The sequence below is a fragment of the Danio rerio genome, chromosome 2 (genome assembly GCF_049306965.1).
Source record: "Danio rerio strain Tuebingen ecotype United States chromosome 2, GRCz12tu, whole genome shotgun sequence".
Taxonomy (NCBI): Eukaryota; Metazoa; Chordata; class Actinopteri; order Cypriniformes; family Danionidae; genus Danio; species Danio rerio.
Genome location: NC_133177.1, coordinates 52,890,783 through 52,917,058, shown reverse-complemented (window position 1 = coordinate 52,917,058; position 26,276 = coordinate 52,890,783). Strand labels below are relative to the sequence as shown.

The 26,276-nt window shown below is 35.3% G+C and overlaps 2 protein-coding genes across 3 annotated transcripts in view; one reads left to right on the top strand and one right to left on the bottom strand.

Moving 5' to 3' along the window:
- The window catches only part of stap2a (signal transducing adaptor family member 2a), a 47,469-nt gene extending 21,761 nt beyond the window's left edge, over window positions 1-25,708 (bottom strand). The window contains 6 exon segments of one of the 2 annotated variants that reach the window (NM_198808.1): window positions 2,556-2,687; window positions 4,609-4,760; window positions 7,112-7,168; window positions 12,088-12,207; window positions 16,028-16,099; window positions 25,582-25,708. In NM_198808.1, coding sequence (NP_942103.1) covers window positions 2,556-2,687; window positions 4,609-4,760; window positions 7,112-7,168; window positions 12,088-12,207; window positions 16,028-16,099; window positions 25,582-25,683 — 635 coding nt within the window. In that variant the 5' untranslated portion in view covers window positions 25,684-25,708. 2 annotated transcript variants of the gene reach the window in all.
- cactin overlaps window positions 1-26,276 on the top strand; it is a 475,834-nt gene that overhangs the window by 77,512 nt on the left and 372,046 nt on the right. The gene's annotated exons all lie outside the window — the stretch shown is intronic.

Below are 26,276 nucleotides of genomic sequence, written 5' to 3'. Positions count from 1 at the left end.
TGATATTGTCAGTGAATAAACCCAAAAACAACTGAATCATGGAATTTGAATACAAGTTATTGGAGGAATCCAATAATTATGTGATAATGGCCCTTTATGATAAAATTCTGTAAAATTAAGTGACTACCATAATGCATTAAACCAGGGAAAACTGGACATAACATTAATTTATAACGACATTTAGTAACCATATGATTGTAATGATATAAACCCAAAAATAAAATACAGTGAATTGATTTCTAACAAACACATTTTTACTAACTAATTTTAAATAATGACCTATATTATTAATGAAGTTATAAAAAAAAACTCAAAGTGTCCATATATAATAAAATCCAGTGACTATCAGAATATCCTTTTTGATGACATCATAAAATCAAGTGATGATGTGTTATGAATTCATAATAAATAGATTCAAGAATGTATTGCGTTAGGTTCAGTGGGCGAAACATGAAATTCTGCATTAGGTCAAATCAATATTCAATCATTCATTTTCTTGTCGGCTTAGTCCCTTTATTAATCCAGGGTTGCCACAGCGGAATGAACCGCCAACTTATCCAGCACATTTTTATGCAGCGGATACCCTTCCATCCACAAACCATCTCTGGGAAACATTCACACACACACACACACACACACACACACACACACACACACACACACACACACACACACACACACACACACACACTCATACACTACGGACAATTTAGCCAACCCAATTCACCTGTACCGCATGTCTTTGGACTGTGGGGGAAACCGGAGCACTCAGAGGATACCCACGCAAACGCAGGGAGAACATGCAAACTCCAAACAGAAACGCTAACTGACCCAGCCAAGGCTCGAACCTGTGACCCAGCGACCTTCTTGCTGTGAGGCGACAGCACTACCTACCACCCACTGCGTATATAATATATAATATAATATGTAACTCTATTATTTGTTCATTCAGTATTCAGTGCTATCTGAGCAGGCTTTGCATACTTTATGCTCTGGTGGAAACAGTGGGATGTCCAATGTTCAATCAGTAACATATGAGTGTCTGTTTGGTTTAGGACGGAACATAGTTTAAAAACAGAACTATACTGTATTTAATACATATAAAGGTCATGTGACATTAAAATGCATTTTTTTAGATGTTAGTGTCAGTATGTTAGTCTTAGGGATGTCTACACTCACTGGCCACTTTATTACGTACACCTGTCCAACTGCTAGTTAACGCAAATTTCTAATCAGCCAATCACATGGCAGCAACTCAATGCATTTAGGCATGTAGACATGATCAAGATGATCTGCTGCAGTACAAACAGAGCATTAGAATGGGAAGAAAGGTTATTTAAGTGACTTTGAACATGGCATGGTTGTTGGTCTGAGTATTTCAGAAACTGCTGATCTAATGGGATTTTTGTGCACAACCGCCTCTTGGGTTTACAGAGAATGGTCAGAAAAAAAGAAAATATCCAGTGAGCGACAGTTCTGTGGGTGCAAATTCATTACAACCGCTACAAACTCGTTACAACCGAGGTATGCAGAAGAGCATCTTTGAACACACAACACATCCAACCTTGCGGCAGATGGGCTACAGCATCAGAACATCTTACCTGGTGTCACTCCTGTCAGTTTAGAACAGGAAACTGAGGCTACAATTCGCACAGGCTCACCAAAATTGACAATAGAAGATTTTTAAAAATGTTGCCTGGTCTGAGTTTCGATTTCTGCTGTGACATTCATAAAGCCGAAAAATTTTAGACTACTGTCGGACATGTCCCGTCCCCCTTCAAGAAGCTTTTCATTTGATGCGCTTGAGCTCAACCACTCTCGATGGCTGTGATAAAAACACTATTGGCTGGGAGGAGCTATTATCTAGCCATCCAACTATACTAGCTATATGTTGCACTCTCCATGTTTCAACTGAGATTAGTGCTGGGACGTTCGGATAATTTTACTGACTCAGGCCTTTGAGTCTCATTCACTGAATCTTTTTCTGAGTCATTTCATTCAACTTGCCAAAACATTATTCAAATGTTACGAGCAGCTTCCAAACACATCTACAACTGGCCCAAACCTTAATCACACTACAAACATAACAAGAACGCTTTAAGAAAGAGAATATAAATCACTCATTGTTTATCTAGTTTTGTGTCTATGATTAGGTCAGCTCAGCTAACACGTTTTAAAATTTGGGTCGGTCGTTCACAGTCTGATTATTTCTCCCTTTGAGTCTTCATGTTTGAGTCATTTGTTCATCACTTGACAGCGTGTAAAGAGATTACTCAAAACCAACCCGAAAAAACAAGAGATGGACTGCATATGATTGGCTTATGTCTTTCACGTGATGAACGAACAACTCAAATGCGATAGAGGACTGGAAAAAGGAATGAATCTTCTACTCCAACTGAATGAACAAATCACTCGCTGAGAGGACTCATTCAAGAACGACCCCTGAGATTACATCAAACATCTTAAAAAAAATTCAGGGCACTTCATGGGACCTTTAATGGTATGCTCTGCAAAATAAATCATACTCAGAGATACCGATGTTCGAGTGGTTTTACCCATTCAGGTCTTGTCGTGTGGTGACGGCGAGTGAAGATCCGTCTCGACCTGGTCGGAGCAGCATGTTCCCACAGTCTGGATGTCTTTCTAACAGCACCTCGGCTTCAATACGAGACACAGGCCTGAAACACCTGACAAACAATATAGACAATCACATCAATGCCTCAGTTTCTGGTAGAAAAACTAAGAATTATATCATTCACATTAATTAAATTAGCCCTGGACAAAACCATAGAACAAACATTTCCAAAAGCTGGTCTCACAAAATACTGAAATATTAGTATAAATATTGATGTTTTACAAGATAATCAAACAATACAGTTTCTGCAGAAGTAAACAGTTTTATATCTCTGACATTTTAACTTAATTGTAGTGCATTCATTAAAGTTAACTTGTACCTTTATCCTTTTGCTTATAAATAACTTCCAATAAAAGTTAGTAATACTTTATTTCACCTTGGTTTGATTCATGGCTCATAAAACTTCAACAAATGCTTTTTAAAGATCCTGATGGGAACATATGACTGAACAAATACTTCCTGATCTTGAAGTAAAACAGAAAAAAGTGATGCAGTCTATTCCTGTCGACCATATCGAGTCTAGTATATTCTGTCAATAGACAAGAAGCTATAAATAATACTGTACCTTAACCACAACAATAACCCACACAGCTTTGAAAAAAAGACAGAAACCACTGTATATCATACACAATTACATCAGATATTCCAGTGTAGCTCCAACTTTGGAGTTCTGAGAAATTATGGTTGAAAAGAAATAGCAAATAGTCTCTCGGTGGATTATTAATAATTTTTATTAATTACAAACATTAATTAATTAATTAAAAAACGTTCCATCTAAATATTTTTTAAAATATATCTAAATAGAATTTTTTTTTTTATTTCAAAGAGATGTTTATTTCACAACAGCTGTTAGACATTTTACAACATTTTTTTTAAATTAAGTTCCCTAATCAGGAAAAGCAAACAAAAAACAATTACACAATTCCTGATGATAATAACAGCAATATATCCCTTTACACAAAAACTATTTACAGAAACAAGTGTGAGTGGACATAATATTTATAAATAGGCATGAAACTTTTATATGTTTTTATATGTTTTATAACAGAAATGCATTAGGTTAAATATGATTTATACTCTTATTTTTTTATCCTGTATTTGGACCAAAAACAAACAAATATTGTTGGAGTGGCCAGGGATTTCAAATCCCTTCTCTTGAAGCAAAAATGCCGCTACAAATATATATTTTTGATTATTCATGTAGTTTTTTTTATAATAAATATACTTGTAACAATTTTAAACTTGACATAAAAAAGAAACATTATGTTGAGAAAAAAAGTCTATACAACTAAAGTTTTTGTTTTTACATTAAAACAAGTTGTTAAGAAATAACTACATTTGTTTTTTTCCAATTCCATTGGTCCCACCAGGCCATTACAAAAAATCCTTAGTGTTTAGCCCCGAATAAGTCTAAAATCTCATTCATAACGATCCTAAAATGGACTTAAAAAGTCCTAAATTTGACATGATGAAACCTGCAGAAACCCTGATAGTAAGGGCTAATAATTCTGACTTCAACTGTACTGTACGTAAATTAAAGTTGGGTTCCATTTTATGGTTGTGAGAAATCCTCTAAAACAAGATTCAGTAACAAACACAGTTCTCCAAATGGATGAGAAGTTGTAAATAAAACATTAACTAAACCACATACACTTCACCTCATAAAACACGACTACAAATAATCCAAACAAAGCCAGAAAGCGCTGTATAAACACTAAAACCTCACATATATTATTCCAGTTCCCAGAAACGACATATAAAACAACATGCACACGCAAGAGATTATGTTTACTATTTATTTTAGTGCCAAATAAAATGCATGGAATTTATATCAGGTAGGAAAAAACACATTTAAGTTGCTTTCAAAAGAGCATCAGCAATGGTAATGTTTTTGGACTAGATAAACACACAGAGACTCAAGAATGTGCTCTTCTCCATTAAACACACACTTGCTTGTATAAACAGATACTCACGCAGGTATTTCCCCTACCAGCGGCAGGGAGAGCGGGGACGACGGGGCTCTGGAAGACGCACGTGCCTTTCGACGCATTTTTTCTTTCTCCACCACTTCTCTCAGCATGTGCAGCTGCCCGGGCAGGAGGGTGAGTGTGGTGGGCACCGCCAGCTGGAACCCAGAGCAAAAGCATGTGTCACTCCGATTTGCATGCTTGAATATGTTGGCCATAGTGACGTATTTTAGGCACTCTGATCGCTTTATCTATGAAAACTGATTGACAATGAGCAGAATTACCAAAGAAGCGGTGTGGTTTTAGTGGATATGTCGTCGTATGTATTTTTATTAGTAGCGCATCGTGTTTTATGATGGAGAGAAAGGCAAGTAAATTTTACTGCATGTCTAAAGTCCAACAAAAATATATATCATATATAAATAGATTTAATTATAAATAAAAAGTTGATGTCAAATAAAAAGCAAACTAGTTTCATTTTATATGTGCATATTGAATAATATTCAACTATATTAAGTATAACAAAGTCTAGAATATGCTAAAACCTGTGTAAAATAAAACAAAAAAATTTTGATGTAGGTAATTATGGGTGCAAAATTAAAATTAATAAATGCATTTAACATAGACGTATCCCTAAAGGGATAGTTCACACAAAAAATAAAATATACTCCTTATTTACTCTCCCTCCAAAGCGTTTTGAGTTTCTTTTTTTCTGCTGAACACAAAAGATGCTAGAAACCGGTTACTACTGACTTCCATAGTATTTTTTTTTCCTAATATGAAAGTCAATAGTTACCGGTTTTCAACATTCTTCAAAAGATCTTCTTTTGTGTTCAACAGAAGAAAGAAACTTAAATAAGTTTTATAAAGTGAGATTGGTCCAATTTAAGGTTCTCCGTTGCTTCCATCATACTAAAGCAAAGTTGCATACATTTTTTCCCTCCATATCACCATTAAGTGACAGGTGCAAAGTGACAGTTTTTGTCCTTTGTTATATACATTTTGGTCAAAACTGTTACTTTTTAAATGCCTTAAATGGTACTTTAATTAACTGAATGCATCCTTTTGGAATAAAGGTATTACTTTAAAAGTTTGGTGACTGAATGATTTTCTAAAATAGGCTGAAAACATTACAAAATGAAACAGAAAACCTTTAGACAGAGGTAATTTTAGGTGAAAAGTAAAAATTAATAAGGTTATTTAGGTAGGCTTATCTTAAAGGGATAAACATTTTTTAAAATATATTTTTATAAGAAACTCAAATCTTTTCCAGCATGTGGCAGGTTTCTGCAAAATGTACCTCATATTGGCCCACACGAAATCTGTATGAAAACAGTACAATTTGCAATATTTTCTGTTTTTTAGTGGGTGTGTTTTATATTATATTATATTATATTATATTATATTATATTATATTATATTATATTATATTATATTATATTATATTATATTATATTATATTATATTATATTATATTATATTATATTATATTATATATTATATTGTGCGTTGGCAAAAACAAACAAAACATCTGCTTGTGTCTTGTCAGTCTAGTCTTGTCTATTTAAACTCCTGATATACAATTGTCTGAGCATACATACATGCACAAGTGTAAAAAAGCATAATAAAACCCCTTTAAATGCTAGTGAATGTCAGCATCTCCACCAAACTCCTTCTCAAGATACACAAAAGAAAATGGAAATGCAACTAAGTCGTTCCTAAACAGAAAGAAACAGCATTCTTGGAAACCGGTCATAAACCTCCTGTAGTTGAAAGGTCTCAGATCTGATTACCAAACTCAAACAACAGTATTATTCATGACTACGTGCATAACAGTACACGGCTGACTGAGATTCATTGTTCTGGACTATTTATTGACATACATAGTTGACCTAAATCTAGTGTACAATAACTCTGGAAAAAGCACGAGCGGTAAGTTAAACTTGCACCGTTTTCATTGTAAGGGTTTAAACTCCTCTGTGAGACTAAAGAGGAATACACAGCATATTTACTTCTGCTTAAAAACACACATTTAGATTTTTTTAACACTATTTGGCAACCCTTTCTTTCACATTTAAAAACAAATATTAATAAAATAATAAAGATTTGACAAAATGATGGGAAAGAGGGAAAAATAAACTATACCTGACCCATTTTTCTTGCCTTTTGCTTAGTTATAAATGGAGAGTACAGAAAAAAATACATATTTACAGTATTTGTACTTGTATATTTTTCTGTATTGCTGTATGGCCCAATATGCAATTAATTTATTATGTAAATTTATTTATCCTATTATTATTAATATATATTTTTTGTGTTTTGCCTTAAATATTGATTGTAATGCAAGAATGTTTGATCTAGAGAGGAAGAAAACGTGAACTAATTTTCTTTTCTGCTTATAGATTGGAACAGTTGATGTCTTGTGATTCTTTAAATTTGATACTGTAACTCTTTGACTAACATGCATCAATAAAACTAAGAGTTAATCTACGAACAGACATGTACTTACATCTACGACAGAGTACAGAAAACCTTTCCACAGCTCACGCGCCTCCAGACTCGGTGCCTATGAGAAAACAGAGAGAGATGTTTACATTGACTGTGTATTAACACTCTAAATAAAACTGTAAATTGACAGTGTCCCCATTTTGATTCATGTTTTTTTTTCCCCACTTATTGATCCTTTTGAATTGCATTATGGGACCTTGATCTTTCCTCCAAAAGCTTTGGATGTTGAAATCTTTGTAAAAGTGACTTTTATTGACATTTTTATTAATACAAGTGATCTAGAGATGAATAACCAACTTACGCCATACATGACATTACACAGGTTCCCGGTTGCAATAGCAAACATGTCGTGTTGTGCGGTAGGATGCCAAAATCGAAAGTTTAAAAACAGAAAACTGAACTTTTACCGTCAACTACACTGCTTTTAATGCCAACCGCAGACATCTTTGGCTAAAAGGAAGCCGAATGGTGTGACGACCTAATTAAAAGTGCTCGACTCTGCTGTACTCATTTTATTTCAGGTAAGTTCACGCTATGCTGAATCACATGTTACTTGTTTTAGATTGCAGCAATGATTTTAGCAAAAACAGTTACATACTGTTAATTAGTTACATACTGTTAATTAAACTCCGGACACTGAATGCTAAGAATGTATTGTAAAAATGTACGTTCACATAATCTGCGGTACTGGTGCAGTTCACTGTCAGAGTGGAGTTTTGCTTGTTGCTGATTAATTACCCAGGCCATGTAGTCCCGTTTTTTTTCCTTATCTTTCGCTAGGCAGAACCACGGTTTTAGGCACTACAAAGTTTTGAATCTGGTAATCATGAAACATTATTTCTTTGATCCCACAGAACAAAATTGCAGGCATCCAAAGACTTGTAGGCCTTTAACTTCACTCTTGTAAAATTAGTTGGAGTTTCATGAGAGTTGTATATTTGGGGCAGGACGCTTGGCCATTTCGTCTTATCCAATATCCACTGGGAGGGTGCTATCGCAGATGGACCTGTCAGATTAACGCCGCTCACTTTATCACTGGGTGACAAGCTTTTATAATAAGCTGAAATCATTATGTAAATAAAAAATATGTATATATATATATATATATATATATATATATATATATATATATATTATATGTAATCAATATAACTTATCTCTAATATGACAACAAACTCTGTACCGCATCGGATGTCGTTCCCTCACTGTAAAAAACAGCGCTCCTGGGTCTTTTCTGCAACCTCGCTGCTCGCGCACCCTGAATGTGTACAAACATGGTAATTCGTCTATGGTCAGGGTTGGTGTTATGATTTACAGTACAAAACCTGGAAATAAGCTGCCAGTACATTTTCTGTTATTTTACAGACTTATTTCTCGATACATTATTTCTTAAAAAATGTCTCAAACAATCAAAATGTCAATAAAAGTCAGTCTTTTAAAACTTTAGAGTTAAATTTTCAAAATTGAAAGTGGACGGAGCGGAAATAAAACTTCCATGATGCAATTCACAACTGTAAATAAACAGAAAACGCATGTGAAGCATTAAATATGGAAACTATTAATTAACAGAAACATTTTTTCATGCAACAGTTGTGTCTGGTTCTCAAATCAGATTGGCTGATAGCCGTGCAGAATTTTGTGATAACAGCTCTTGTACAGCCTCTTCACTCTTGTGTATTACTCCGCCCACATATAGTGACAGCAAACTCAAACTCACTACAGTTTGACAAATATTGCAGCTGTTGGGCAACAACGTACTTTTGAGGATTTTCTGAGGTGAGAATGTAGTTGTTTAGATTGCAAATATGCAGTTTACTTTTAAGGATAATGGCTATTTTAAATATTTATAATTTCTGAGATTGGCGGCCATCAGCCTATCATACTGAGCAGAGCAAAGACGGTTGTGCCACAAGATCGTGACCTAGACCGCATAATAAGCCCTTAAAGGCGAAAAAACAGCATAATTTTTAACTACAGCAAATCATTATAAAACAGGTAAGTGACTTTCTATGTCGATCTCTCTCTTTTGTATGTTGTAGTTCAGTATTTATACCATAGTAATCTAGTGTTTGCTTTGCTTTGGCTTTTTCGGGGTTAATTATTGTGATCTCCCGATTGCAACAAACAAACACTGGGAAATCTCTGTAGACTGATGGCATTTCATCCCGTTCAGCCCTATAAAATAAAATGTTAGCAAAATTACCTGTTTTGTCAACACTTTAGACATTATGCTAGAGAATCATTCACACTGTTCAAAAGGTTTCTGCTGTTCTGACTGTCAGCTGCAGATGTGAATGAATGGCAGAAGAAAGTTCCAAGTACAAAACCGTGTTTGATTTTTATTTATTTTTTTGATATACACGATTATGCCATCGAACTGCTGTAAAAACGCAAAATCAAACTCAAAACAGTCATATCATGGCTATATATCATCACTGGTGGGACACTAAGGCACCCAGCAGTGCTAATATACAGCTATAATCACACTGGTACTCGTGACATTGCTCATTTGCAGTGTATACTTCCATGCAAACCTAAAAATATGCATTACATTACAGTCATACGGCATCCAACATACAATCTCCATATCTCTTATTATCCAATGCAAAGTTTGTCCACCCAGCTCCAAGTACATTGGAATCTAAGAATAAAGGTTTCATAGAACATTAAACTACTCATTCCTCTGAGGTATGCAAGGGGTTTGTCAGAGGAAGTATCAAAATACAGTATCAGTCAATGTTGTTTTTATGCAGGAAATCTCTGTACGGTCCCTCTAGCAGACCTCTGATTCTGCATGCAGAGGAAAAAGCAAGAGTTTCCTGAACATAAACTGATCATGATAGTCCTACAATGTATGCTCAATGTGAAAGCATCCATATTAGCGCTAAATTAATATGTATTTGACTCACTTTTCTGGTGAGAACTTTAGCTAGCATTATGCTATGCTAACTATCTAACTTTCCAGACAGATGCCGAGTTACTACATAATGATGTTATTAATTCTCACTTTAACTCAGTTTAGTTGAGGTTAGTGGAGTTAAAAGCATATTTGCTGTCTATTAGCTAGAACAAATCTACATGTCCTTGTTGATCTTTTGAATGTTTGAAATCTATAAAACGCCTCTCGGGCAGTATGTTTGGGCATTCTGTTTGATGGGAAAAACATCAAATTCTCCAAAACTGCTTGCCAAGCTTATGATTGAATTTCATATTAGGAATCACCAATAAAGTTAAACAACATCTGTACCATAAGTTTCATTTCTAAACATCCAAATCAAACTACATCTGCAGAAACTCACGTCAGGTCTTAGCCCCACCCTCCCAGTATCGTCAGAATATTGATTGATGATTTGCTCGTGTACTAGAAGGCGGGATTTATTTGCCATATATCGATCGATGACTGGCTCCTGTACTAGTGGGCGGGGCTTTAATCACCATATTGACGGTTACACTTTTCTCCATTTAAAAAGATACGAGTGACATGTCTTGTGTATTCTACAGTCTTTGATGTTAAGCTGTCTTGTTTGGGCTTAGAAAGTGGTATCAAATACATTCAATTGGCCATCTTCTCAGGACGCCTAGAACCAGTTTAACCCTGTTGAAAAAAAATCCGCATATGATTTTAAATTTAGATTTTGAGACTTGGTCGGTGGTTCAAGTTGTTTTTTTTTTTTTCATTTTTTTTTTTTTCTGGTCATCTAAGGTGGTTCTTTGCTGGTCATGTATTGTTCAGGACCAACTTAAATCATCTCATGACCAGCAATAACCATCTTAAACCTGCAGAAATGTGTCCAAACCTACCTAACCAGTATATGCTGTTTTTTTTAACAGGAAAGTACTCCAGGCTCATTTTTTTACCATTTTATAGCACAAACACCTTCAAACCATTGACAGCTTTGGAATTTTAGATGTTTCTCTTTGTCGTTGCAAAATGTCCTAAAAACAAGTTCTGGTCCCTGTGCAACTGATACTTAACTGCAATTGGCTCATCTGCAAACTTACTGATAGTTTGCAGATTTTTTTTTTCAGATTTTAAAAGTGAAACTGCCAGATTTGTTCATATAGGAAAGTGTGCAAGGATTAAGATTTGAAGAGTTACTGCACCTAATAATAAATATTGTGTTCTAAATCATTCACCCTTATGTCGTTTCAGATCTTTGTTCATCTTTAGAACACAAATTAAGATATTTTAGATCAGTGATGCCCAAACTAGGGCCTATATAATGTATAAAATGTATACATTTAAATGTATATGAAATGTACAAAAATGTATAATTAATAATGCAATTAATTTATTTTATGTGTAATAAATTATAGTATTAATTAAAGTAAATAATAAATTATAAAATGAATTATAATAATAAATTAGGAAATTACATTGACAACTTTACAGTTTGGTTTATTTACCTCCTTGTTATTTCAGATATCGCGGTGAGCTCAAGCAAGAAAGCGAACCGCTTGCGCTTCAGACTGGCTCGTAAAAAACTATGGGGCACAGGGTAAATCTATTTAGGAAAAAATTAGGAAATTACATTAACAACTTTACAGTTTGGTTTATTTACCTCCGGCCCACCACCCTCAATCAAGTTTAGTTTTTGGGCACCATTGTTTTATGGCTCGTTTCCACTGACTGGTACAGTACAATACGGTTTGGGTCGGTACGGGTCACCTTTATCAGGCTTGCGTGTCCACTACCAAGGGTACCCTTTTGGTGGGCATGGTGTATGACAGAAAGTTTCAGTCGACGTCATTATCGCTCGAGAAAATGTCTACGTAAAGCTGTATGGGTCGCTGACATAAAAGCGTACCAAACCGAACCGTACCATACCACTCAGTGGAAGAGCTTTATTATCTTACCTGACATTTTAGAAGAAACTAACCCTTTAGGAAGATCATTTCCAGAAGCTCTTGAAATTTAGTATCCCTGGTCTGTGAAAGATATGTGTGTGTGTGTGCTGACAGACATCTGATACTCACAGTGAGCTTGATTTCTCCATCCTTCATGCGCAGGTTCAGTCGAGCTGCTTCCAGATTCCTGTCACGACTCGGGTCATCGATCAAAGACACGAAGCCACTGAGATCCAGCTTCTCCACATACTAATCAAAACACACACACACACACAGCCATTTCTAAAGAAACAGTTCATCTAAAAATATAAATCACAACAATATAAACCCACACTGCGTAAAAAGAGCACATAATTACCTTCCATGAGCATCCATGCAAATATTAGGTTTCCACGCAGTGCGGTTCTTTGCATATCTGTACTTTGTAACCTACTAGATAAACTAGCTCATCCACAGCAGAGGTTATAGAGGCTGAAAGTGCCATCTTGATGGCTTCAGAACGAAAATCAATAGTGAAACCTCAATTAAGTGAAGTCTGATAAAACCGGCCGGCCTGACTCTCAGCCATCTGCTCTCCACAGCTGAGTGAACTCGTTCAGAGTTCAGATAACCGTATGATGGACTTCAATCTTGAAGAGGATTTGTAGAAAAGTGTCCTTTTAGATCTGGGCCCATATATTTACTAAATGTTTCACTAACAGTTCACCAAAATACCAGCAGTAAAAGCAGTAATGGTCAGAAAGCTGCTGAGAAAACATTTACTAAAGATTCTAGAAAAGCCTGAAAAGAAAGAGGGATTGTTGTAGCTCTAAATGATGCGAGCATGACTACAAATTAATGCTGGGCAAAAAAAAACGATCGGGATCAATCGGATCCAAGACAAAAATTAATTTTGACAACATAAGTGTGGGGCCTCACGGTGGCACAGTGGGTAGCACGATCACCTTACAGCACGAAGGTCGCTGGTTCGAGCCTCGGCTCGGTCAGTTGACATTTCTGTGTGAGGTTTGCATGTTCTCTCGTGTTTGCATGGGTTTTCTCTGGGTGCTCCAGTTTCCCCCACAAGTCCAAAGACATGCGCTATTGGTGAATTAGGTAAGCTAATTTGTCCATAATGTATGTGTGTGAATAAGTGTGTATGGATGTTTCCCAGAGATGGGTTGCAGCTGGAAGGGCATAAGATGGGTAAATCTTATGCTGGATAAGTTGGCGGTTCATTCCGCTGTGGCGACCCCGCATTAATAAAGAGACTAAGCTGAAGGAAAACGAATGAATGAATTAAGGTGTACTGTGCATATTTATCATCAGGTAAATCATCTTGAAAAATCTGGTAGCCCGAAGTTCCGAGGCTACTGTTTTTTTTTTTAGTCGAGCTACTAAAATTGTTCCCGATGGGTTATTTAGAAAGCCTGTCAGACTCGGTGTAGAAAGATTTTGGTAGCACGACTGAAATATACAAATAGCCCCGGGTGTATATATAATTATAGGGCTAGGACTATATATATTACTAGGACTATATAATAATAGTCCTAGTAATCAGTAAATGAGTAGCTTCAGCTGTGTCTGTCTGCAATCATGGGGATCTAGGCCAGGTGTGTGAGTGGTGCATGACTGGATCTTGTAGTCTATTTAATGACGGATTTGTAGTTCTTCTCAATACTGCGTTTACCAGCGATCTGCACAGGCTGGATCGCTGGTGATCTTGACCCCGGGACTTCAGGCTACCATATTTTGTAAGCCCTGATCATGCATATATACCCTCCTGAATACAAATATTAGAAAAAAAAAGTTTATTTATATTTAGATATAAAATGATATATATAATACAAATGATATATACATTTACAATTATATGTGATGAAGTTGTGTATGGTTTTGTTTCTTGTATAGTTTTGTGATTAATTTTTGCCCATGCTGATTGGCTGATGGAAAGGGGAGGGGTCTTAATCAGAGATTTATTTATGAAAACTTTGTAAATTGCGATCTTATGTTGCCACATTCAAATAAAGATTTTAATATGTAGGCTAAGTGACACACTGTACTGCACGTTGTTTGCATTTCATGTTTTAAATCTTTGCTAAAGACTTTTTTATTCTTAAAAAGATACTTTTAATTATTTATTTTAAAATATATTTAGAAAAATATGTAAAAATGTGTCTTTATAGAACATATTGTTACCTTAATTGTTTTGGTCATTTTTTGTGTATTTTAAAACAAACGTAAAATTATATAATTTTTTCCTTAAAAACGGCTCATTGTGGCCAAATGTATTGAAAATGTTTTCTTTTTACAGTAGATTGCCTAAAACAGCCATTTGTGGACAGCATTTTGAAGTACTGCACGTGAGACGAGAGACGGAAACGTCAAAGTCTAAAAAAAAAAAAAAGTGTTTTTGTGCTTGATTGAGATGAAAAAGGTTAATGCAATTAATGACAGATAGAATCTTATTTGTCCAATAAAGCTCTCTTAGGGGCCGATCATACTGAACGCACTTTTTTTTGCGTTAAGAGGCGCCTTTTATGAATAATTTACTAACGGTCACAAACATTGTGCATGCTGCTTATGCGCCCTCACGTTTTTACCAGCTGCTGCGCTTTGTGTTTTTGCCATTGTGCGCGGTGTGCTCGCAGTTAAAAAAAAGTTAACCCTGAGCGGAAAATATGCGTTACGTCAGTCGCTTACGTTTCACTCTCCAATCAAATGAAAGCAGAGGCGGGGTTTCCGTTGGGGTACTTGTGTTGTCAAGACGACTACAGAGACTTTTGAAAATGAATGAGAGACTTGTGGTTGCTGTTTTGAGTTATTAGGAGCTGCATGAATCACAAACCTTGAATATCACAATATCATTAAATTTTAAAATTATATTACCAACAACAGCAACACTCATGCACAATATGCTGCTGATTCAGTCATTGCCTAGTGAGGTAAAAAGCACACCATACGTCTTTTTTTTTCTTGTCAACAAAAATGGCAGTGTGGTGTACCTTGAGTTTTTGGAACGTAAAAGCATGTTTCCAATGTCATTTCTTCATTCATTTTCCTTCGGCTTAGTCCTTTATTCATCAGGGGTCACCACAGCGGAATGAACCGCCAACTTATCCAGCATATGTTTTACATAGCAGATGCCCTTCCAGCTGCAACCCAAAACTGGGAAACATCCATACACACTTATACTCTGTCCAATTTAGTTTCTTCAATTGACCTATAGCGCAAGTCTTTGGACTTGCAAACTCCACACAGAAATGCCATCTGACCCAGCCAACGCTCAAACTAGTGACATTCTTGCTGTGAGGCAACAGTGCTAACAACTGAGCCACCATGTCACCTTTTCTTTTGTCTTTACCTTTTTATTGGTTAATTAGGGCTATCATTGTTTGCAGGTGTGATATCTTAAGTTTGACTATGGCTGCGTCCGAAACCACATACTTCCACACTATATAGTATGCTAAAATCAGTATGCGAGCTGAGTAGTATGTCCGAATTCATAGAATTCGAAAATCAGTATGAGAGAAATACCCGCATGACTTACTACTTCCGGCGAGATTCTGAAGAGCGCATTCCATGTATGCTGAGGTATCCCATGATGCCCCGCGAGAGAATTCATGAATGGAACTGAAGCGACGCAACTGACGTAGGTAGGTCACTTGACCATGACAAAATAGCGGATGGAGTATGTCCAAATTCCATTCATACTTCTCACATTCATACTGTATAGAACGTACTTTTCTAACTGTTGAGTAGTACGTTTAAATTTAAATGCAGTTCCTACTGAGTAGTAGGTGATTTCGGACGCAGCCCACATCTAGGGTTCTCTTGTATTTCCTGTGTGACCTAATGAAGACCTTAGGCCTGATGAAACGTTGTCTAATGAAATTGTTTTTTGAGAGCTAAAGTAGCAGTGTGCCGATTTGGTTTACTTCTGTCTTTAATTTGTTTGGCTTGATCAAGCATCTGCCCGGAAATTTGCTTAGATGTGATTACTTTCTTTACAGGCCCAGAGTACTAATGCTCCATTGACATAGAGAACTGGATATAAACAAGTGTATGAGCACTGAGCAGACAAACTTACATGTGTGTCCTTAGGGTTGTTGTAGAAGTACAGTGTGTTTCCACATAAACAGGTCCACAAGCGGCGAGCAACCTGCATCGACAGAGAACAAAAGCAATGTTTTCAGAACAAGCCCTTTAAAATGTGACATATCATGAATATTAAACTATTGTCATGGTGCATCTGGAAGTTAAAATCTCTTCCTCTACATCATTGTCTAACTCTGCTTTGAACATGTACTGTAAGGCTTTAATCTGCTGCACACTGTAAAAGTAATGCTGGGTTCCACACTATCGATTTGTGTGCAGGGTTCATGCAGGTTTCACGAAGTCAACTTTAAGACCATCAAGAATGAAATTTCAGACCTATATAGCAAAAAACAAAAAACTAAAGTACTTGCCCCACCAAAAGACTGATTCAAATTAGTTAGATCTTAGCCACATATTTTAAATAATGTGTCAAAACAAGCAGACCCTAGTTGTATGGGTATTTTTTATTTATTTAAATTATGTTGAAAAAAAAAGTCTCTAAAAACTTCAATAAACTACATGTACGCACAACATACTGCTATAATATTATTAACAGTGCATCCAGAAAGTATTAACAGCGCTTCACTTTTTCCACTTTTGTTTATGTTACAGCCTTATTCCAAAATGGAAGAAATTAATTTATTTCCTCAAAATTCTACACACAATACCCCATAATGACAATGTGAAAACAGAGTTACTGAAATTGTTGCAAATTTAAAAAAATAAAATAAAAACCTGAAAAATCACATGTACATACTTATTCACAGCCTTTGCTCAATACTTTGTTGATGCACCTTTGGCAGCAGTTACAACCTCAAGTCTTTTTGAATATGATGCCACAAGCTTGGCACACCTGTCTGTGGGAATTTTTGCTCATTCCTCTTTGCAGTACCTCTCGAGCTCTATCAGGTTGGATGATAAGGGACAGTTTACAGCCATTTTCAGATCTTTCCAGAGATGTTCGATAGTATTTAGGTCAGGGCTCTGGCTGGGCCACTCAAGGACATTCACAGAGTTGTTGTGAAGACTGGAAGACTGTTCTGCTGGAAGATGAACTGTCGCTCCAGTCTGAGGTCAATAGCACTCTGAAGCAGGTTTTCATTCAGGATGTCTCTGTACATTGCTGCATTCATCTTTCCCTCTATCCTGACGAGTCTTCCAGTTTTTGCTGCTGAAAAACATCCCCACAGCATGATGCTGCCACCACCATGCTTAGTTGTAGGGATGGTATTAGCCTGGTAATGAGAGCTGCCTGGTTTCCTCCAAACATAACGCTTGGCGTTCACTCCAAAGAGTTCAATTTTAGCCTCATCAGACTAGAGAGTTTTGTTTCTTATGGTCTTGAGTCCTTAAGATGCCTTTTGGCAAATTCCAGGCAGGGAGAGGCTTCCATCTGGCCAGTCACCCCATACAGGCCTGATTGGTGGATTGCTGTACAGATGGTTGTCCTCCTGTAAGGTTCTCCTCTCTCCACAGAAAAACGCTGGAGCTCAGACAGAGTGACCACTGGGTTATTGATCACCTCCCTGACTAAGGCCCTTCTCCCCTAATCACTCAGCTTAGATGGCCGGACAGCTCTAGGAAGAGTCCTGGTGATTACAAACATCTTCCACTTAGGGATAATGGAGGCCACTGTGCTAATTGTAACTTTCAGAGCAGCAGAAATTTGTCTGTAACCTTCCCCAAACGACAGGATTGTCTTAGAAGTCTAAAGACAATTCCTTTGTCTTCATGCTTGGTTTGTGCTTTGACATGCACTGTCAACCCTGGGACCTTATATAGACAGGTGTATGTCTTTTCCAATCATGTCCAATCAACTGAATTTACCACAGGTGAAGTCCAATGAAGCTGCTGAAACATCTCAAGAATGATCAGTGGAAACAGAATGTACCTGAGCACAATTTAGAGCTTCAAGGCAAAAGCTGTAAATACTTCTGTACTTTTTTTTTTTTTTTTACAAATTCAAGTGGATTGAACAAACAATTTAAGCAGTGTGTCGTTTAAGTAGTGTGTCGTTTCAACTTATTTTAAATACATAGTTTGAAAAAAACAGCACACACTTTTTGAGAGCATTTTGGTTGACATTTTTGCCTACTTTGTTGTTTCTTAAGTGCCAGAATCCAATTGCCAAGTCTGATGTCAAATATATGCATCTATCCATCCATCCATCCATCTATCCATCCATCATCTCTCTCTCTCTCTCTCTCTCTCTAAATAAATAAATAAATAAATAAATTTATATATATATATATATATATATATATATATATATATATATATATATATATATATATATATATACACACATTTACACACATTTACACACATTTACACACACATACACACAAATATAAATATAATATAAAATATAAATAAATAAATAAATTAATATATATATATATATATATATATATATATATATATATATATATATATATATATATATATATATACACACATTTACACACATTTACACACACACACACACACACACACACACACACACACACACACACACACACACACACACACACACACACATATATATATATATATATATTTATATATAGGGTGTACATCATAGGTCTCAAACTCGATTCCTGGAGGGCCACAGCTCTGCACAGTTTTGCTCTAACTAGGGCTCAGCAGTGTATTGAGTTCTGTTGATATATCGATATGATTCCCTGATATCCAATATTATCTTTTTCATATCGATATGGTTTTAGGCCACGTGCGTATTCTGCGTGAAACACACCTCTCCAAGGTAGCACTCGAACTCCACTTGCACAAATGATTGATTCACTTCCTGAGTCACACAAAAGATTTTTTTATTTTTTTGTACGTTCAAGAACGACCCATCACTGACACGACATGGAGGAACATGCAGTGCTGGAGTAGTATCGAAATCTGCCTCCCCGGACAAATTTGACTCCCCCTCACGTGCACGCGAGTCAAATAGCGCCTGCAGCTTTTAAAGCGGTTTATCAGAAACCTTTTATCGATCATTTTTTTCCACAATTGACTGCATACGAACATAGAAGCCTTGTCAAATAGACAAGCAACACCTGAATGGGTTTAAAAGAATTAAAAATTTAAGTTCAGTTTTTATTACATAACGGTCTCTTCTTTACATTTACATTATAAGACATTTAGCTCTGTGCTCTAATCTGTTATAATGACTATTTACATTTATATGCGTCACTAGCATTTCATCACGGAACTCTGAAACTATTTTGTTACCTCTCATATCTATAGTCTATTCGTTTCCATCTCTTTATTTAACATTTAGTAAAATGAGTTTAGTCAAAACGAAAGAAAAAGTGAAGGATTTTTTTACATGAAGTAAAAGACTTTTCTTTAGATATCTTCGATATGTGCACTGTTTAATAATTGTGCACAATACAAAATACAAAACCTATACAGCTGATTAAATTGTTGTTTAAAAATGACACAACTGTGTTATACAGGAGTACTTATAACAACACTGTAATTGTGACATAATATACCGTGTTTCATATTTACATTCAATGTGGTGCTTTTTCTATCCTACAATCCTTTTTGTTGTGTTACAATTTAAGTGTGTTCCTTTTTATGCTCTGACAATGTAGCTCTGTTTTCTATGGTTCTGTTTACTTTGTTATTTGCACAGCAGCACAGTAGAGCTGTGTACAGTGTTAAACAGGAAAAACCTGTACTGTATTAATTTATCAATAACTAGATTTTTTTTTATAATTTAAAAAATGTTGTGCAACTTATAGTTTTAAGCAGGAGAAAAACCTGTACTGTATTTATTTATCAGAGATTTTGTGCAGCTGTTATTTTCTTGTGAAGCTGTATATTTGTAAACAGAGAGGGAACCCCCAGTGTTTGAATTATTTTTCGCTCAAAAAATTGTTTAACCAAGTTTTAATAAAGGCTTTAACTATCAAGTAACCATTTATGGGAAAATACCGGACAGGTATCGTATACCGTCATTCTTCCGAAAAATACCAAGATATGATTTTTTGCCCATATCAAAAAATACCAGCCCTGCCTCCAACCCTGACTGATCCAACTATTCAAGGTGTTCAAGACTACTTAAGAACATCAAGCAGGTGTGAGTTGGAGCTGGTTGTAGGCAAACTATGCAGAGCTGCAGCCCTCCAGGAATTGAGTTTAAGACCATTGATGTACACCATGAATGTGCAAGAAATTCACTTTAATTTGTAATATGACTGAAAAGTGGTCATAATCAAATATTTTCTCAATTCAAATGAGTAGCAGCTTGAACTCAGAAACAGTATTCCATACGACGAGACGAAACAAGTGTATAGCATAAAGGCTCCGCCCTCTTCTGGGAAAAAAAAGCGACTCATTTGCATTTAAAGTGACATGCATACAGACGGTGCATTTTTGCTCAACCAAATAGGTGAAAGTTTAACAAATTATAATAAATAATCCAACCTAAAAACTTCAGAGATACATTCTGGGGACACCAATGATTATTTTTTTACATTTTATAAAGAAAGGCTTATTATGTCGCCTTAAATAGATACAAGTTTTGCATGTCGTTACTCAATGCGCATATTAGTTTGACATCATTGCACTTTATAGAGACATAAACGTCACAGTAAATCGTCGTTCTCTTGACTGGTTTAATGTTTACCGAGGGCTTGAACTCATCATTTTGACTGAGTAAATCTCTGACGGCGACAGTGCAGTAAATGGCACTGGTCTCCGCATAGATTACAGCTCTTCTGTCTGTAATTCTCTGTTCTGTCTGGCTCAATCCTGATCTTAGTGGCAGCTCACAGCTCCCCAGGGCACCTCTCTCTCTCTCTCTCTCAGAGACACACACACGCGTCGACCCGGAGCACAGCTGTCCTAAATCTGAGGCCCACCCCCTACACACACATACAAACGCACACAGCACCTGAACCCCACTCAATAATCCCTCATTGAATATATGATGCGACTCGTTTTTGCATGTGGCCTTTTTTGCCATCTGCCATTAGATTTGAATACATCTTACAGCTTAAGTTTAGCATTAAAATAATATTATATGATGTAGTGTATTGAACACTCACACACTCTTTAGATATTTTTAGGCAATATTAAAGCATGAACAATATTTAGTTTGATAGACAACCACATGTAAAGAATAGCAAGCATACAGTAAAAAAGACATTATATTCTTAGGTATTACTTTTATTAGTGTAAATATGTATTTGTTTCCTAAAAAGACAATGAAATAATATTTTAAGATCCTACGAATTGGAACACCTCCATGTCAACATTGTCTTTATTATTTTTATTATACTGGTAACAAACAAAGCCTGACATCCAACAGAAATTATATTTTATTATAAAGTTTTCTCAGGTTTTATGAATATGAAAATGCATTCTATAGCAAATTTATGGCTGCACAATACTGGAAAAATCTGATATTGCGATATTTTTTTTCTGCATTAAATATTGCGATATGAATACAGTTTCAGAAGATGGTTTTAATGGCTCTATTTGACTGTTTTCTGAGGAGTCTAAATGTATTCGAGTACAGAAATTGAATAATCAAAATGCAAAAAAAAAAAAAGCTTTGTTTTGTTTTGTAGTTAGGGCTAGGCGATTTGGCCTAAAATCACTATTGATTAAAAATTTTAACTTGATTACGATTATTGAACTAATTAATTATTTTTTTTGCCCTCATAGTTCACTGACAGGAAACACACTATCTATTTACTATATCTACTATCTATGATTATTTATACATCAATGTAGAACAACTGAAATTAAAACACACATTGCCTAAAACCAATTGTTTCTTACAAAAAGTGAAAAAAAAAACTTTTGGAAACAAAAAGTATTTTCAATGTTTTCAAAAGTAGAAAATAAGCAGAATCTCTTCTAAATAAAATAATTCTTGTACAGGTACATCATATAAATATTATTTTAAACAGCGCACTTCTTGCATCTTTTGTAAACTAATATTTTAATGTAAAAAATAATTTTATAGTAATAAAAAATAAGCCAGCTTGTGGCATCTCTGGCGCAGCTTCCAATCATTGTCAATGTAGTGCAAATGTGCAACGTGTAGATACATTTTTTGAGAGGTATGAGAGTATGCAAATCGCAGAAAGGCTGTGCTGTAAGCAAAAGTTTACATTAGCCTTAACAGAGCAGGGTCACGTGACTCCACACGCGGCAGGGAAAATAACTGAAAAAAATTTACTTGGAAAAATTTTATTGATTATAGATTCTGGATGTCGATTCCCATTACTTTGATTAATCGCCCAGCCCTATTTCTAGTCCAAATATCAAAAAAATAAATAAATAAAATAAAAAATCTTAGACCAAGTAAAAATATTGTTTAGAATTTACCGTCAGAAGAAATAAGTGAAAAATAAGTTACTTTCGCTTTAAAATGTAGATATTTGGGGCTAGAAACCAGACAAAAATTCTAAGTAAGAAATGTAAATAATCATATGAATTCCATATAAATCCAGTGATTAAATACAATTATGTAGCTCCTGGTCTGCTACAATTCAGACTGGACATTGTACATCTATAACATGTGACTATTGTGCATGCCCACATTGCGATATCGATGCTAAAACGATATATTGAGCAGCCCTTTTACACACACACACACACACACACACACACACACACACACACACACACACACACACACACACACACACACACACACACACACACACACACACACATATATATATATATATATATATGAACTTTCTATTCAAAAAGCAAACCATTAGAAAATGATATAAACCTGAAATATATAGGCAGAGAATGCAAATAAATAAATTAAAAACATATTTAGCACATTATTTACCACAAAAGGTGCATTATGCACTGACTATTTTAAATAATAATTGAAAAATTAAATTATTAATAAAATTATTAAATGATTTTAAATCTGCAGTATTTATTAACCAGATTAGAAACTTCAGGTTCTCAAAGTAACATGAAAATAGAAGCAATCACCATGAAAGCATAAAACTCTAAGACTGTATGAATATATAATTAATTCGCTATTGAACACAATTTTTATAAGTGAGTGAATATTTTACTAATATTCATTCTATGCAGTAAGCAAATTATAGGGAACAATATAACCCTGCAATTTATACTGTACTTTTAGAATGCAAATATCAAATAAACAAAAATAAACACATATTTAGCACAGCATTTACCACAAAAAGTGCATTATGCACGGATAGCTATGTAAATGATTTCTAATCTGCAGTATTTATTAACCAGATTAGTAACTTCAGTGTCTCAAAGTAACATGAAAATAGACTCAATCACCATGAAACCATAAATACTATGATTTTATCAATACAAAATTATATTCTAGCAAAATAAAATATTTAAAAAGTGGACATTTAACTAATATTGATGACCAAGGATGAATCAGAAAGCAAACTATTAGGAACAATATAAACCTGAAATATGCAAATATAAACTTAACTAATTAAACACTTATTTAGAACAATATTTACCACAAAATGTGCATGATGCACTGACAGCTATGTAAATGATTTCTAATCTGCAGGATTTATTAAGCAATTAAGTAACTTCAGTGTCTCAAAGCTTTAAAAAAACTCCCTACAGCATTAAACAACTAACATGATAAAACTATTTGCACACACACACACACACACACACACACACACACACACACACACACACACACACACACACACACACACACACACACACACACACACACACACACACACACAAAATAATTTTGCTGTGTTCAAACTACTTATTTAAAATGAGCTAAAACAACACAAAACTTATTTCTTTCTTTGTTTAATCCAATTAAATTTGTAAAAACTAACAAGTTAACTTAATTCCTTCATGTTGTCCCAACACAAATCGATTATGAGGAAAGAGATTTTTAAAAAGTGTATAGTATGTACATATTATAGTATAATGTGACGAATGCAGTTACACACCATACATAATAGAGGTAAAGTTGGTTTTATATTCGAACATTCGTTCATTTAGCAGTCTCTATATTGTTTACCATGTTACTTTGAATATTCGGTTGGAATTAGCATGCAGGTATGACCTCTAAACAACATTAACACTATCTAATTCACTGTGAACAATGGTGTACTTTAATTGTCATTTGCTGCTATGATTTCCCTATTTAGAATTTGCAAAGAATACTTTTCTGAAATTATTATTTTTTTTATGAGATTTTTATTATTTTTGCAATACCATACAAATATATAAAATACATTATATATAGGGTATATAATACATTGCATACAGGCTCTTCACAATTTATACATTTGTTTATCAATTTAGACAATAAATTAATAATTCAACAACCAGTAACAAAAAATAATAGTACAGAGCTTAACAGGATAGATACATTCACATTTCAAGTGAGGAAATAAAAATCTACCACATATCTATTTCCTTGTAATCACCATTCATTTTGGCCAACATTTTCTCATACAATACATTCTCAATCATGGATTCCATCCATAATTTAAGCGTAGGGCATTGAATATCCTTCCAAAACTTCAGTATTATACGTGCTGCTGTAGTAATGCCCAAAATTATAAGGGTGAACTCATCATTTGTAACATGTGGAAGCTCAGTTTTGCCATCTAAAAGGCATATCTTGGGTGAGAAAGGGAAATTAAACCCCAAACATTTACCTTATTGTCTTAACACATATTCCCAAAAGGGTTGAATCTATTGCCATAATGCATGAAAGTATGTACCAATCTCCTGTTTACATTTCCAGCACTTATCATCTATCACATTCTAAAAAGCCGCTCTGGAGTGTAATAGTTTGCTTCTTTTATTTACACTATGAGAAATAATTCTATGTGTATTTATCTATATCACACTGCTAATATCTTTTTGTCAAATCAGTCTTAAATTTTCACCGTTTTTATCATTAATCTTGAACTAAAAATTGTAAAACGTAGATACTTTTGAAGCTGTTTTGGGATTTTGTAAAATGTTTCCAACATATCCATATTGTGTATTTTGGGGGCCTATTTTTCAAAACAGTGTCTGATCTGAAATTTCATTATTAAAGAGATTGTGTAAATATCCGAATATAAAACCAACTTTACCTTTATCCATACATACAGTGAGAGACGTCATTCATGAATCCATCGATCTATATCTTGGAAATGAATGCACGGCGATGAAAACACGTGATATACAATATTAATCTGACTCTCAGGACTGCATGTGGTCCGCATTAATAAGGTGTGTCCACAAGCAGAGCAGCTGCCGAGAATTTAAAGCACCACACATGCAAAAAAAACCCCAGCTTAAATATGAGTTATGATAACATTCATAGTGCTCTCAGAAAGCGATATAATACACACAACAGCGTCGCCTCATTCATCCAATAACGCTAGAACACCAACAACCTAAATATTTACTTGGCAGACGGGTTCATAGGCTAATCCACCTCGCCCATACATACCCACACAATAAGCATGTGCCACGCCGGCCATATATCATAATATATATTCAAAATGTCAAGCATGGCTCGCTTACCTTCTCCTTCGCTCCTCGTTTTTCCAGGTATCCTTCATAATAACAGGGCGGCAGCTGCGCTTTCGGGCTCCCGGTGCGCGGACTCGGGGGCGCCGCTGCCATGTCTCGAGCTCTGCCCGGTGCTCACTCACATCCACACACACACATATACACACACAGGGACAATAGAGCCGCTGGATGATAGTCGACACGCCTTCTTTAGCCTAGAGATGGAAGGCACTGGATATATATGCGTGATTAATCTCGTCACTGACACGCACTCACAGGCACAACACACGCCTTCACGCTCAATATGGCATCTGTGATTACATTAAGACCCGCCGGCGAGGGAAATTGCTCCTTTATTATGCTGGATTGTGTGAGTGTGATATCGAATTAATGTCTTCTTCAAAAATAAGAGGTACACTGAAAAAAAAAAGATTAATTGGATTTACACATTTTTTAAGGTAGACTCTAAAAAACGTTGAGCTAGGCTATTCCCAATGATTGAGTTAATAATATTTGGTGCTTTGTTAGGTTATTTTTAACCTTTATTAGGTTATTTATTAACTCAACTAGTTGAGTTAAATATTTGGTGCTTTGTTGGGTTACTTTTAACCTTTATTTGGATATTTATTTGGTTACAAATTTGAATTTCAACAGTCAACTGATTTAACTGACACAAAACAGCTGTGTTAATATGCGTCCGTAATGTT